The 14,496-nt window shown below is 39.7% G+C and overlaps 1 protein-coding gene across 9 annotated transcripts in view; it reads left to right on the top strand.

Moving 5' to 3' along the window:
- The window catches only part of ZMIZ1 (zinc finger MIZ-type containing 1), a 348,247-nt gene extending 340,156 nt beyond the window's left edge, over window positions 1-8,091 (top strand). For all 9 annotated transcript variants that reach the window (XM_027720707.2, XM_039380994.1, XM_027720705.2 and 6 more), the window contains one exon: window positions 3,618-8,091. In XM_027720707.2, coding sequence (XP_027576508.1) covers window positions 3,618-3,725 — 108 coding nt within the window. In that variant the 3' untranslated portion in view covers window positions 3,726-8,091. The remainder of the gene's footprint in view (window positions 1-3,617) is intronic.
- The last annotated feature ends 6,405 nt before the right edge of the window (window positions 8,092-14,496 follow it).

Below are 14,496 nucleotides of genomic sequence, written 5' to 3'. Positions count from 1 at the left end.
CGTGTGCTTCGCATCGCGGCGGGAGGGCGGGGTGGGCGTGGGGATGGGGAGCCGCTTCCACAGCACATGCCATGCTCTCATGCTTTGGTACATGGGCACAGGTGCTGCAGCCAAGGTGACAGGGCGCTCCTGGCTTGCTGGGAGAATGGTTCTGGTTGGAGCAGCTGCATGGTGTGCGAGCCATGAGCCTCTTCCTAGCACCAAGGCAGGCATCTCTTCAGGCGGCAGCTCAGCACCGGGCTGAGCCACGTCGTCCTTTCCCCCTCATCGCTGGTTGGGCTGTGCTCATCTAGACCCTGAAGCCGTCGCGGTGCCTGACTAAGAGGAAGGACACAGCTGTGTGTGGCTCTGACTGTGGCGTTGCTGTGCCAGGCGAGCTGTGTGCCGAGCCCTGCGGCGTGCCCTGGCCAGCGGGAGGGGGATCCCTGTTGGCCCACCCTGTGGTACTGTCCCTGCTCCCTGCAGCCAAAAACAGTCTGTGCCATCCATACCGGCCCCTGCAGGTGGCTCAGCAGCACAAGTTCTTCCTCCCAGTAGGCCACACAAGAAAGTAAATAAGGGCGTCTTCTGCCTCCTCAGTTGCTATGGGAGGCAGCTCACAACTAAATAAAGATAAGCCTAGTTTTAAGGCCAAAGGTAGTCTTCCATCTCTTAACATCTGTTCAGTAGAGTTGGAAATTAATTATCTGAGGTATCTCTCTGGTTAACCATCTTCCTTCCAGAATATAAATTCCTTAGCATCTAGGATTGGATTTTTGTTTGAATCATGCATTCCTGTTTGTGTATCTTCTGTCTGTTCTGAAGTCTGCTGCTGCACAGTGAATTTTCTTAGAGAAATGTTCGCTTCTGTGCTCCAGTTTGTATCTGTATTTGCTGTTGCTGTATGCTTACATCTTCTGAGTCACATAGGAGCACTGGACTGGCAAGTAGCCTCACAGAGAGGAGGGAAGGAGTTAGGGGACAGATAGAAGCTCCAGGATGCTACAGGAACAGTGATCAGTAAAGTAACTTCTGCTGTTTCACACAAAATGGTCACACGCACATCTTTTGGGAACAATAGTTCATGTGGCAGTTAAGAGTCCTGAACCCTTAAGGACCCCGTATGAGCAATACTAATAGGTGAAATAAAATCTTGTCTTTTTTTCCTTCAAATATTTAAGAAACATAAAGTATGCTGTTATGGGTCAGGCACCCATTCCTCGCTGTAAAGCAAAGCACAAAAACATGTACAGTTATCACAGTACTGTGGTTATCACTGATGGAGGATTGCTGATTTCTTAAGGGAGGCAAGTGCTGTACAGTGTGGGGAATATAGTTACTGGAAATTCCTGTGAGCTCAGTCATGATCAGATGGGTTCTTTTAACGGTTTAACTTCAGTGGCTGTGTTTGGAACCAGGCTGAATAAAGTCCCATGCAGCAAAGCAAACAGGGGACTGTACTATGGGCAACTTGGTCCACTCCCTACTGACACAGTTGTGTTAATTTTGTAGGAATTCAATGTGATGCAGTCTAAGATTTAACCTATCTACCTCCTGTAGATACAGATACAGGAGGTCTGCACTTGTACTTCAGACAGCAGTCTTAAGACTCAAATCACTGGTTAGACCTCTTGAATTTGCACTTCGGGAGCACTGGGTACACCTCTCCAAATTCTGCCCCTAAGTCTAACAGATTACTGTAGCTTCTGCCCCCATTGTCTCCTCACAGCCTCTGGTGTCTCTCTGTCTCTCATCCCTGCTGCAGCACAGCACCCTCAGCACCCAGCAAGTCCTTCCTGAGGTCTCTGTTTCTCACACCAGCTGGGCAGGAGGCAGGCTGTGCCACCTGGCCCCTCTGACTGAGGAAAGCTGAGGTCATCCTCAAAACTTAAAAAGACTTCATCTTCACAGATTCTGAGCATATTGTTTAAAACCGTCACCTTTCTTAAAAAAAATATTTAAAAAAAAAAACAACCCTGTATACAGGAATGAGTCTCAGAGACGTTAAATTTTTAAGAATTGAGTTGTAAAATTGTAGGACAAATTCAATAATTTTTTACTTTCTCCACACTTGGTGAGGCTGCAGTTTTCTTTTGGACTTCTCTACTAGGTATTCATAAAAAATTATGATAGGAGGTGAAGTACGTTTGAAAGCCTTACATCTTTAGTCTAGTACAATGACAGTAGCATTTTTACCATGAATAAAAGGAGGCAGTGTTTTAAGAAACACATTCCTTCTGGGAGACTCTATTATGTAAATTTGACATTGCATTTTTTTCAAAATGCTTAAAAAGCAGTAAACTTTTTTCTGCATTTCATGTTTAGCTAATTGAAAAATATGTTCATCCATATAATGTTAGAAGATGAAGTTGCATTTGCACAAGAGTATGCACAAGAGTAATAGAAGCATATAAATACAATATTTATATGCTAAATGCGAAGCAGTCATGCTTTTAGTTTTATAGTATTTGAAAACATAGAACAATTTAAAATTAATTTCTCGTACTTATTACTAAGTTTGTTAAAGCAGTCCATATTCTTTTGCCTTCAACACAAAACAGCATATAAAGGGGGTTTATTGCAAACTCTTCCCTGCCATTTTTTATATAGGACACTTTTACTTCTGACTAGGAAATGGCGAGATGCATTATAAAGCAGAAAACATTGATGCACAACCAGGAGTTACGATGTGCTTGTCATCTGTCAGATCAAAAAGAATCTGCGTGATGGTTGGAGAAACAAAATTTCCTACTTGAAATACAGTATTAATAAAAATAAAAATTGAAGCCCCACAACTATACCTTTTGATCCTTTAAAGCATTGTGTACATTAGTGCATCTTCTGTTGGATGGAGTGTTATGCCTATGACCCTTTAAAATGTCTGGAATTGCATGTAATGCTGTAGTCAGGTAAGCACTTCAACCACTGTAAACTCCCTGCCATAAAGGAAAAGGACTCACCCAGTGCCTTACCATTCCTCTCCCCATACTCCTCCTCAACTGTTTTTTTACCACTCTCCTTGGTTTGTTGGTTGGTTGGGGTTTTTTTTTCCTGGACTAGTTTTTAACCCTGGGTGAGTTCCTTTCTGCAGCTCTGCCCCAGAGCTTACGTCAGTGCACTGAGGAGTTCCAGGGTGGCTGAGGTGAGGAAAGGACAGGGCTGCCTCCTTCTGTAGAGATGCAGGCTTTGGGTGGTCATCACTCTGACATGTGCAAGTCAGACCAGTCTTTGCTGATCTACCTTAAAGTTCAAATATGTATTACTTGGACTGCCTGTTTCAATATTATTTTATATAAAACATACATAATGAGCATTTATCCGGAAGTTTTTGCCAGCATTGTTAGCCAGGAAATATACTTTGTTTAATGATGAACTTTGTGATGGGGAGATTGATTGAGAAACCCTAATTGAGCTGATAAGGTAATGCACAGATGAAAACCGAGCCATACAGACTTTCACAAACAAGTGGATACTGCATCATCTTAGGGTGTTAGGTTTGTGACTCTGCCTTCTGATTTATTTTTTATGATATATTGTTATGAAAACCAGTTTCCAGGAATGTGTGGTGTTTAATCCCTTTTTTTTCTCAGTTTTATTTCTGTTATCTGTAATTTTCCTTTTATCTTTGTATTTTATAGCTGCTTCCAGAACTCACAAATCCAGATGAGCTGCTTTCATACCTGGATCCTCCTGATTTGCCAAGCAATAGCAATGATGACCTTCTGTCTCTCTTTGAGAACAACTGAAACCATATGTATTCTCCCATCCCTTTCACTTGTTCACACGTGTGTGGCTGCACAGCAAGGAATCTTAACACTCCTTTTCCACAAGAGAAGAAAAAAAAAAACTCACAACTTGATCCAATGGTGCACTCCCTGCTTTCTTCATCTCAGAACTGCTTTTGTTAGCTTCAAAGACTGCGAAAGTGACGGGAGAAAATAATACAAAAATTAAATAAATGCAGTAATCTCCGAGTCTGCCATGCTACATGTGACAAAGAAGCATAGACAGTTGTGCAGCTATTGGAAACCCCATTTGGTGTTCATCCTTGAGAGAGAGAGTTATGTGATAAACATAGTGTGAAGTATCTTGGCAAAACCGAATCTTGGCAAGGGAAGAAAAGGCAACAAAATGGAACTGTCTTTAATTGACCAGTCTCAGAGTGTCCTTACAATGCTTTGTTCTTCCATTTTTTTGAAACTGTATCTCCTTCTACCCCACCTCTCCTCTGCCCCCCTCCAGCCACAGGTTTGCGTTGGAGTGATTGTCCTGGCCACACACAAAAAGAAAAAAAACACACGTAAAGCTCAAAAAAGCACAAATCCTACAGTCAAGTGGCAAAGATAGGGAAGACATACAGGCCTGTTAGAGGGAGCCAGCAGTTTAGTTAATGCAACTTCAGTAGCAGAGTCCTGAGCATCTCCAGGCTGCAGCTGTGGGTGTGGGTATTTCTGCAAGCGCAGGGATCTTAACCACCTCTTTGCAGAGGATTCCTCTGGCCAAGCACACAGATTGGAAACACCCAGGAAAAATTAAAAAAAAAAAGAGTTTGCAATGTGTAGGGATTTTTTTGTGGTTTTGATTTCAAATCAGTACCGTTTCTGGCTGCATTAACATCCAGCTGTAGAGATTGCTGTAACAGATCTTTTTGCCATGTATGCCATCTGTAATGGAAAAGAGAGGGAGGGGGGATGCAAACCAAACTGTTCCTGATTATTACCTACAGCCTTCAGTGCCCCGAGAGTTTGTGTCACTGTCTGTACTGCACAATGCATAGTAAGACAAGCTGGGTCGAAGGCAGCGAGGAAATCATTGCAGGATGGAGGGAGAGTAATATCACTATCTGCATAATTATTTTTAATAATCAGCTTGAGAAGGGGCATTGACATTGGACAGACATTTTGCAGCTTCATTTTTGTTTTGCTTTGTGTTCTGTTTTCGTGACTGTTACAGATACTTCAGCCTTTTCCTTTTCTCCTCCTTCAGTTTCTTTTTTTAAACTTTGGCTGCTGGAATGAGCTCTTTCTCCTGAAGGACCGGGAGTGGGGAGAATAAGTAACTGTCAGTAGGTTGCTACTGCCCTCAAGAGACCCTGCTGCCACCATCACTGTCTTGCCCCTGTGATCTGTGCTTCTCGTGTGGTTGCTGCTCCTGCATGAGCTTCATATTGCTTCTGTGCCCATTTCTGTGCTCTTTGTCTCTCTCTCTCTTTCTCTCTCTTATAAATGATGTACAGTAGCTGTGTAAGAAGTGCATGTGTGCCAACTTTGCCCTCGTGGTGCAACATTTCAGCTTTTGCCCACTGTACAGTTATTGGTTTTGTTTCTTTTTGTCACTAAAGCAAATTTGACCCTGCTCCTTTTCCTCTTCCCAAATCCAATCAAACACCTTTCGTTTGCTCGCCACAATACGTTTTAAACTGAAGTGCCAGGCAAAATTTTGTTTGTTCCTGTCAGTTTGACTAGATAGCTTCCTAGCCCTCTCTGTGTTTAGTTTGCAACGCTGTAAATGGCATGCTCTGTGCTTACGACTCTGGATTTGCTTTCCTCACCAAAGTCACATTTGTAAATTCTTTGTGGTTTTTGTTTTATTTTGCTCTTTTTGTTAACGTCTCCCACTACTGCTGTACATGCGTCGTGATATATATATGCTAGTCAGCAGCACCTTGCTGTAGATATTAAAGGAAATGGCGGTTTAGTTCTTTTATTTTCCAGTAGGAGTATTGAATCTGTCAAACGTATTATGTAGAGATGGTCCCACACTTATATTTTTCCTCTTTCAAGTTTTTTTAAGAAAAGCGCTGTTCATTATGCAAAATCAATTATTTTAAGAATTGCTATTGTAAATATCTTTGTGAATATTTTAGTATCGTCTTTGATAATATTCAGCATTTTCATGATCTGGTTATACTTTTGCTGGTGTTTTTAAATACCTTGTCTGAAGAAAAATATGGGTCCTTTTTTAAAAAAGAAAATTGAGGGTTCTTTAACAGAATAAGGGAGTTGGGTTTTTGTTTGGTTTTTTTTGCCCCCCTTGTTTTCTTTTGATAAGTTAGCCCAAATTTCATATCCATTTATGTGTGAACAAATTGATACATCAGGCAGTACCTGGATAGTCAGGGCCCAGCTCTGTCGTGGAAACATAATAATAAGTGATTGCCTTGGGAAAAAGAAAGCCCAACTAACTGACCTGTGTTCATTGGCTGTGGGTGATCGTGAGCTGGTAATGGCAGAGGTTTTGTTTGTTTGCCCAAGTGAGCAAAACACCTTGGACCAGCTGTCTGACCAGGTAAAGATGCACTAAGGCAAGCAGCACATCTGTAAGGTACCATATTTATGTCACTGTACTGGTTCTTTGGTCTCTGAAACTGGGGCACAGTAACACTTTGGGATGTTGGTGGGTGGGGGAGGGAAACAGTATAGTATATTTTATTCTGCTTAGAAGTGTCTTTTTTGTTATGTAGGCTTGACAACCTGTAGAGGATCTCTGCAGAATATTAAAGATACCTTGGTGTAATACATGGTAATATGGTTGTGGTGTGGTCCTGCTATCACACAATTCCTAGGAAAGATTGTTCTTCAGTTGCGGATACAGATGTGTTTTGTAGCCATTTTACTGTAGTAGTTTCCCCCTGTTTTTTCCTGCATTTTTTATATAGGTATTGAGGTCATTTGCAGGGGTGGCTAATGATAAACTGACTTTGTGCCCTTAGAGTTCGGGGTTTTTTTGTTTGGGGGGTAAGTTTCTTAAGCCATAGGTTTGGGAATAAAGAAGATTTCTCACTATTAGTTGGAACTGGTTGCTCAGATTTTTTTAATTGATTCTATTTAATGTTCCATTCTCCACTGATTCCTGAGCAGCTAAGTTAGTCACCTGAAATGAATTTTCTCTTAAACACAACATTAGTATTTTAAACCAGGTATGTTAAGGATTGATCTTTTGCTAACTGGTAGTATTTAAAATGTATCATTTAAAAGTACCTGTTGGAAAGCGTAAAGGGAAAAAAACCCCCATAGATATTAGCAATATGATTGGAGCAGCGTTGGCATCTGCTTTGTACAGTAATAGATAATTAAAGCGGACAGTTGACATTTTTAACTTACAGAAACGTTTGGTTTCTAAGCAGAACTTAAGAGAGAAAATACAATTTTTACCCATCACCCAAATGTTGGACATTTGAGACAGTTTTAAAACTTGTCTGTCACCTAAAATCAGGTACTGTATAGTCAGTATGAAAAAGCTTCTAAATGAAAATTTAGTTATTTTTTTATCTGTTCACTGCCATGTTAAAGTTTAGAGAAAAAAACCTAGCAAATAGGGTAATCACAGTCATTTCTTTTAAAGCTTAATTATTATATGAGATTCCAGTAGTATTTTTATTCTTCTTTTTTTGTTTGTTTACTTTTTAATCGTTTCCCTATGGAAGTTCATCTGGGAAAGAACCCACAGAGATCTACAGTTCTGCTGCCAAGACATTACTAATAGGACTGACAGATACACGCCAGTGTCTGCAGCGGAGACTCAAGGGACAGCTGTACATATGTAAATGACAAATAGAGACATGTTAACAGAAATGCATTCATTTTCCTTGGAATGTGCATTGTTTTTATTTCGCAGGAAAATAAAAAGCTTGAAGCTCCATCTTATGTGGAAAATGAATCCTGTTTGTTAGCGTTTGTGGAGTCTCAGCATTTGTTTCACTTTCACTTCTGTAATATACTCTGATCCTTTGTTTTGTTTTGTTTTATCTACATGTAATATTTAGCTTACGTGTACTAGTCTATCACCTGTGTATTTTTAGGGTGCTACAGAAATAATGAAGAAAAATACGGGGATTAAAAAAAAATTGTAACCAAATTCATACTTTGTACAATTTTTGATATCACGATCAGAGGGAGAATTAAAAAAAAAAAAAGTACAATCTGAGGTAACATGCAAAAATGGCCATTGTCTTTGTTTGTACATTGTATGTACAGTACAATGCAATCATTTCATACTTTAAACTGGTCAGAAAAAATAATTGTGATTTTTAGTCTTGCAAAACTGTATGTAGTTAGATGATGTGACAACCTAATATTTATCTAATAAATATGTATTCAGATGAAACCTGTATATTAGGTGTTCATGTGGTTATTTTGTATTTAAAGATCAAATTATTTGACTATTGCTAGACATTTATATACTCTGTTGTAACACTGAAGTATTCTCATTTGCTCATGTTAAATTTTTTTTCCTAAATAAATTTGCAAAATTAAGGTCTGGCTAATTGGCAGCTGCTTTGTAAATTTTCAGTTTCTTTTTGAAACCGCAAACTTCCCCTTTGCCCTCCCTGGTTTGTGTTAATGTGTGAAGTCAGTTATGCAGGATGTACCTTTGGCAGCGAGCTGGACTTGCTGCAGAAAAGGTAAGGTGTGAACCACCCTAAAAGAGACAAACACAAAAGATTATGAATGCAAATTTACTGAGAAGCATGGGATCATGCAGCAGAAAGTCCCTGCTGAGCAAGGTATTGGTGACTTGCTGTTCAGCATGCAGGACAGCTGCCTGTCTCCTAAACAAGTAATAATTACTTTGAAATGAAATCTTTATGTGATATGAATAAGAGGAAAGGAGGGCTTCTCTTTGATGTTGGCATGTGTGGAGGGGTTAAACATGCAACACCTTCGTTTTACATTCTCACAAATTTGATACTTTTCTTTCAGTTGGAACCTGTCATTAAAGTGAAATGAGTGACCTTGGAAGATGACTAAAATGAGACAATTTTTTCCTTAATGCATCTCCATCTTAACGTTGAAGCATTTGGTTTCTAAATGCAGCTTTTGAGTTACAATCTGCTTAATTTATCTACCGGTTCAGCTGTAAGCAGACTAAATCTTGACAGGAGGAATACACACAGGGTCATATCAACAACAGCCATGGCATGCACAGGTCCTGTCCCAGTGGAGTTCTACACTGTACGTAGCCACGGCCACAGACACCAGTCACTTTGCATCTGAGAACTTGCTTTAAGGAGGTTTACTAAGTATCTCAGTATTTTTGTATGGCATTTTCTGAATCCAGCTTTGAAATGCATTCAAATTCCTAGGAACAACCTAACCTTTTTAGAATATGAGTATCTATGCAAGCATGTATAGCAATTGTTCCACACCTGTTGTTGATTGAGATACACACAAATATATACATATATATGTGTGTATATATACATATATATATAAAAATCTGGACTAGGGATTTATTTTCTCAAAATTGGGAAAAATCATTTGTTCCTGACTCTCAATTTATGCCTTCCTTGCTGGCACTACCCATTACAATGGACTTTTTGGATAATATAATAAAGTAGTGTACTCAGTAGTGAAACAGAAAAAATATTTATCCATTCCAGAAAATAATTAATAAATATTTTGGGTTTGGTATTCTGTTTTCCCCGATGCTCCCCAGAAGTGTCAGCGAGACGTAATGCAAACTCACTTCAGCACTGTACAGATGGAGCAAAGTACAAAGAGCTCGAGTGATGTCCTAAGCACTGTACATTTTTCAAGCTTACTTTGAATTCAGATGAGGCTACAACAATTCTGAAAGTGGGGTTTCTCCAGATGTCACCTGAGGACCTCAGGACAGGTACAGTGTGTGTATCCAGTTGTTCCTGCCATCTCCTGTCCCACATCCTGGCAGTGTGCTCTGTGTGTCGTGAACTCTGCACATGCTTCCAGACAGCCACCTACACAAGTATCTGTCTGACTTCTGTGTTTTTCCATGTGCTAATCAATTGTTGAACAACTTCAGAACAATCCTATTTCCCTACATTTTTTCTCTACTCTTCCTCATCAGTATGGATCTCTGAATTGTGTTGTTTGTGCCCATTGTATTCTGTTGCCATACACTTCATTGTGCTTTTTACAGGAGTAAGAGACTGAAACCAGTTAGAAACATGGAAGAGGGACCCCCTGTTTCTTTTCCACTTGGACAGTGGGGATGGGAGTCCTGTGCATAGAGCCACTTGCTTTCCTTTAAAGAAGTAAGCTAGACAGCATATAAAACAGCTGTACAACTCTTACCTGATATGCTATATGGAATTCTTTCACTTGTTATCCTTCTCTGTTTGCCTTTAAGAAATGTATTTTTACGTTTGGGTACCTAGTCTTATGTTTCTATGTATATTTAACCAGAACCCACTTCTCTTTTATCTGCTTAAATTCCAAGTCTGTACAAGTCTTCCTGTATTGTGAACTTCCAGTCATGAACCTTTCTTTCCTACATTTTTAATTATTACCAGTATGTCACCTTATTACAGTTTTCCACTTTCTGAAATCCTACTGACTCTATGTAGGATATTACTACTAATGTCTGTCATTGTCTCAACACACTATTCAGACTTGTTCTCTCTAAAAAGAACACAGGATTTTTCTTGTATCAGACAGACCACTGAAAGCTTCTGCTGAGATGTCTTGGCTCCATCAGTCTACAGAATTTTCCAGGGGAATATAAAAGTAGTCCACAAGGAACCTAATCAATTATGCAATTCCATTTATAAAGCAAGCAGACAGCAATTAGGTCATGACTCCTACAGGCGTTAGCACACGGCAGGGCACAGGTGGACTGACTGGTTGGTTTGCTGCATAGTTCATCTGCATTTCTAGAAACTCCTTGCCTAGATTATAATAATTGGTTTTCTGCTATTTAAGTCCAGCCTTCTGTTAAAATACTTCTCTTTTGCGGACTAGACGAGATCAAGCTCTTTCCCCTGTTTGTTGAATATGTCTGCTTGGTTTGTCCAGTACCTTTCCAAATGCTGAACTCACTGTATTTTTTGATAGATCCAGTTACAGTAAAGTCAGCTTCTCCAAAAACATTATTTACCACTTCTGAGTACACTGGTTTCTGTACACCCTTTTGGCTTTAAACATCCTAAGAGGTAGATATGGGATTATCAATTATGGTTTTCCCCTAGGTCAGAGTTTTGACCAGTTTCATTTTTAATTGAATCTTACAGTCTAGACTTTCCAGTTTGTCCACAGCTGTTTTATGATGTCAGTTGTTTTGGATTTTGTTAGACTATTCTGGCACATTTATTTTGTCACCTTGTTGTCATATCAACACATTATTTTAAACACAGGGACAGGTTGCTAATTTTAATAAATTTTAACTAGTTAAACACTAGAAAAAGCCAAATATTTTTAAAAACATACAAACTGTTGTTAGGATTGTATCCTTTTTGTTTTCTTCATTTGGTTTGCAAAAACTATTGAAATTCCCCACACTTATTTGATGAAATTCTGGAGTTGAAGTCTTATTGTGTTTTTAACACATATTTACATTTATTCAACTTTTTTACGTTTCAAATTTATAAACAGTGCTCACTTCCTTATTTCTTTGTTTCTCAGAATGTACATTTTTAAGACATGCAAAATCAGTGAATTTTGAACTTGCCCATTTACCCATCTGATGAGTTTCCAGTGACTGGTGGTAATACCTGGTTCAGAAAGTTGTTCAGAATATGTTGCTTCACAGGAAATCCTAGCAGTTTCCCTTTCCAAGTTATGAATGATGGTCCCCCTCTGGAAAGAAGCATGAATTCCCTATGGCCACTACAAAACTGATGCCAGAATGTGCTGAAGTGACTGAGTCAAAATTAAAAGTTAAGGAAAACTAGACTCCTGACTCTTCTGAATACTAAGAGAATTTCTTACCCTGCACTTTGAAATATTTGACCAAATGCTTCATTACCCAAAAATTATGTTTGATTGTAAATTTGACACGTTAATTTGCATCTGAAAACTTGTGAGCTCAGTTGGAGGGACACTGTATATTCAGATGTTGGTCATGTGCAATTACGTCATATAAGTGTGTCATAAGGTTCCATGCTAGCTAATGTAGTAGTGCTGTTACATGCTGAAGGTAAGAGATCCTTTCTGTAGAGAAACTGCAAAAAAAGCAGAGAGGAATCTCAGAGATTCTGTATGGTGAGGTTGGTTCCAGCAGAGCTGTTCATTACAAAATAACTGGTGGAATTTTTTTAGTCTCGTTACACCTGTGAAGCTTTTAATTTCTAGGTGATTCTTGTTCAAACTTATGCTATCTGACCATTTTTAGCTTTCAGTTCCTGTTGTGAAGTTTTACAACTAAAAAACACGTCTATGATTATTCTTAGAATTATTTTAGAGCAGACAGGATGATTCATCTTGTACAAGATACAGAGGTAGCTGTTTACCTCAAGGAGTCATTGTTCAGGTTTGCACACAAGACAAACTCAAGGAAAACCCAAGGCTTTACCAGGCAGCTGATTAAAATAGAGCTCTCGAGAAATAGTACGGAGCAGAAAGGTCATAAAGACATGACAGTGTAAGGAAAATAAGTGTGTAGAAAGCTGACAAGTATTGGGTAGGGGAGAAGATTAGAAAAAGGGACCAAAATTAAACAAAAGACACACGAGAAAATAATTTTAAAGAATCAAGTACTATAGTGGGGATGGAGAATGAAAAATACACAGTTGGAAATCTGGAGTGCTGCTGGTGATGTGCTGCGTGGGACCATGGGTCCCACATGGCCCTGTGCCTCTTGTAAACATTGCAACCATTTCCCACTTGAGTTGCAAGTAAAATTAACTTGTAAAATTAATTTTTTACATCTCAACCTAGAATGTCTTACTACCACCCTGTCAGTCTTAAAAGGCTAAATGCATGATGCTCTTCCCTTTATTTCACCTGTTTGCATTCAGTGATTACAGGAAGTGTCTGGTGCACCTCTGGTTTTGCTTTGATCAGTTATATATTTGTTGTATGACAAAAACGAGACCTGGTCAATGGAGTCACACAGCGAGAGAAAAGACGAGGCACGGCAGGAGCTGGTAGTGGTGAGAGAACACATGTAGGTTTCCATGCAAGTGGGTGTTGCAACAGCCTCTTGGGATGGACAGGAGGGCAATGCAGTGCTGACTTCCACTCCCCGGGAGGGAGCTCCTGAGAGTCTCCTTTAATGAGTAGTTCCTGCGTAATTCCATTTTCAGTAAGATCATCCCAAGCTCCAGGCTCATCTTACTCATACAAGATGAAGTAGCATGACTAATCATTTCTAAAAGTATTTCTGATACTTGTTACCTTATTACTTGTTCCTCAGACCAGAAGTGGTAAATAAACTGAACTGATCCCTGTAAATTTCAAGTTCTGTTATAACTGACATTTCTGTGGTTTAGAAGGTAGAAGAGTTCCCATAACTTTTGCTGTATCTTAATACTGTTTCATAAGTATGCAGAGTATCTCCTCGCCCACCCACAGGCAAACCACCTATCCACATCCTGGAGCTTTGTGAGGCCACTGGGAGTAATAGCTGCATTTTAAATGTCCTACATGCTTCGCCAGGCTGTTGTGATCTATCTGCAAGTAGCTGTAGTTGTGTATGGATGAACTTCTGGGAAGCTGCAGGCAGCTGCAAGGCACCCTGGGTGCTGTGTAAAGGCACTGTGTAATCTGACATATTAGCAGTGAGTTTCCATGCATTATGCAGGGAGATGGAGTAATGAATTCCAGGCAAGCAATGTCACTCAGAACTTCTGAAACGAAAATGCTAATCACAGCTGTAAAGAGCATGAGTGGATTGAGATTTTTCTTGTATGACTATTTGCAGGTAATTAGTATGAAGTCATGAGGGGAAACTCCTCCTTTATGTACAACGTGTGCTGGTGAGAAGGTTCACGTAGTGAGCTGAGTTACTACAAGTTCCTAAGAGGAAACCTTGATTGGGGGAAATATTTATTAGCATTTTTTCTTTATATCTGTAAGTGTACCTGTGTGGCTACTCTGTGCCCTTTGAGCTCTTGTACAGTTTAATTCCACACTGCAATCACTTAGTAAAATGGAAAGGTCTTTCACCATCTCTACCACTCTAGTCCCCATTCATAAATAAATGCATATCATAGATACAGATCATAGAGATACTTTCCATGTCTTAACTCATCTTCTAGCTTAGTCAAACCTTGAAGAAAAAATTAGTTGAGTCTTTTGAAGTGCAGCACAACCAGGCTCTGCAGGCAAGGGGTGGGAATGCCCACTGCAAATTCCTGCTCTCCTCACTTAAAATCAAGCTGAGTACCTGTCTGACCTCTCCCTCAGCTAACAGTCCAGATTAGCATGGTCCTTGAGATAACCATGTCCCAGATGTGCAAAGGTTCTTATAATGAATGTTAAAATCAATACCATGGGAATTCCCTGTATCACAGTATCAAGTGATGTTCCTATGAAATGCACTTTCCTGTGAAATAGGTTGCTGCAGCCTATATTTGAGTTTTTATTTGCATGGTCCAATGATACAGCCCCATGAAGAGCATATCAAAGAGCACCACAGACAAAGGTGAGTTCCATGGAATTCCACTCTTGCAGTTGGCAGGATGCAAAATGTGGTCTTGCTGCAGCTGCCAAGATAAATCCAACAGCAGCAATCAAAGATTGAATAATACAACACCTCCTGTGTCATAAACAAGTAGGCACACAGTCAGAGTCAGGAAGGCATATCACCTTTTTACCA

The sequence above is a fragment of the Pipra filicauda genome, unplaced genomic scaffold (genome assembly GCF_003945595.2).
Source record: "Pipra filicauda isolate LSUMZ 115617 unplaced genomic scaffold, ASM394559v2 scaffold210_size2929891_pilon, whole genome shotgun sequence".
Taxonomy (NCBI): Eukaryota; Metazoa; Chordata; class Aves; order Passeriformes; family Pipridae; genus Pipra; species Pipra filicauda.
This window is presented reverse-complemented; position numbering and strand designations above follow the sequence as displayed.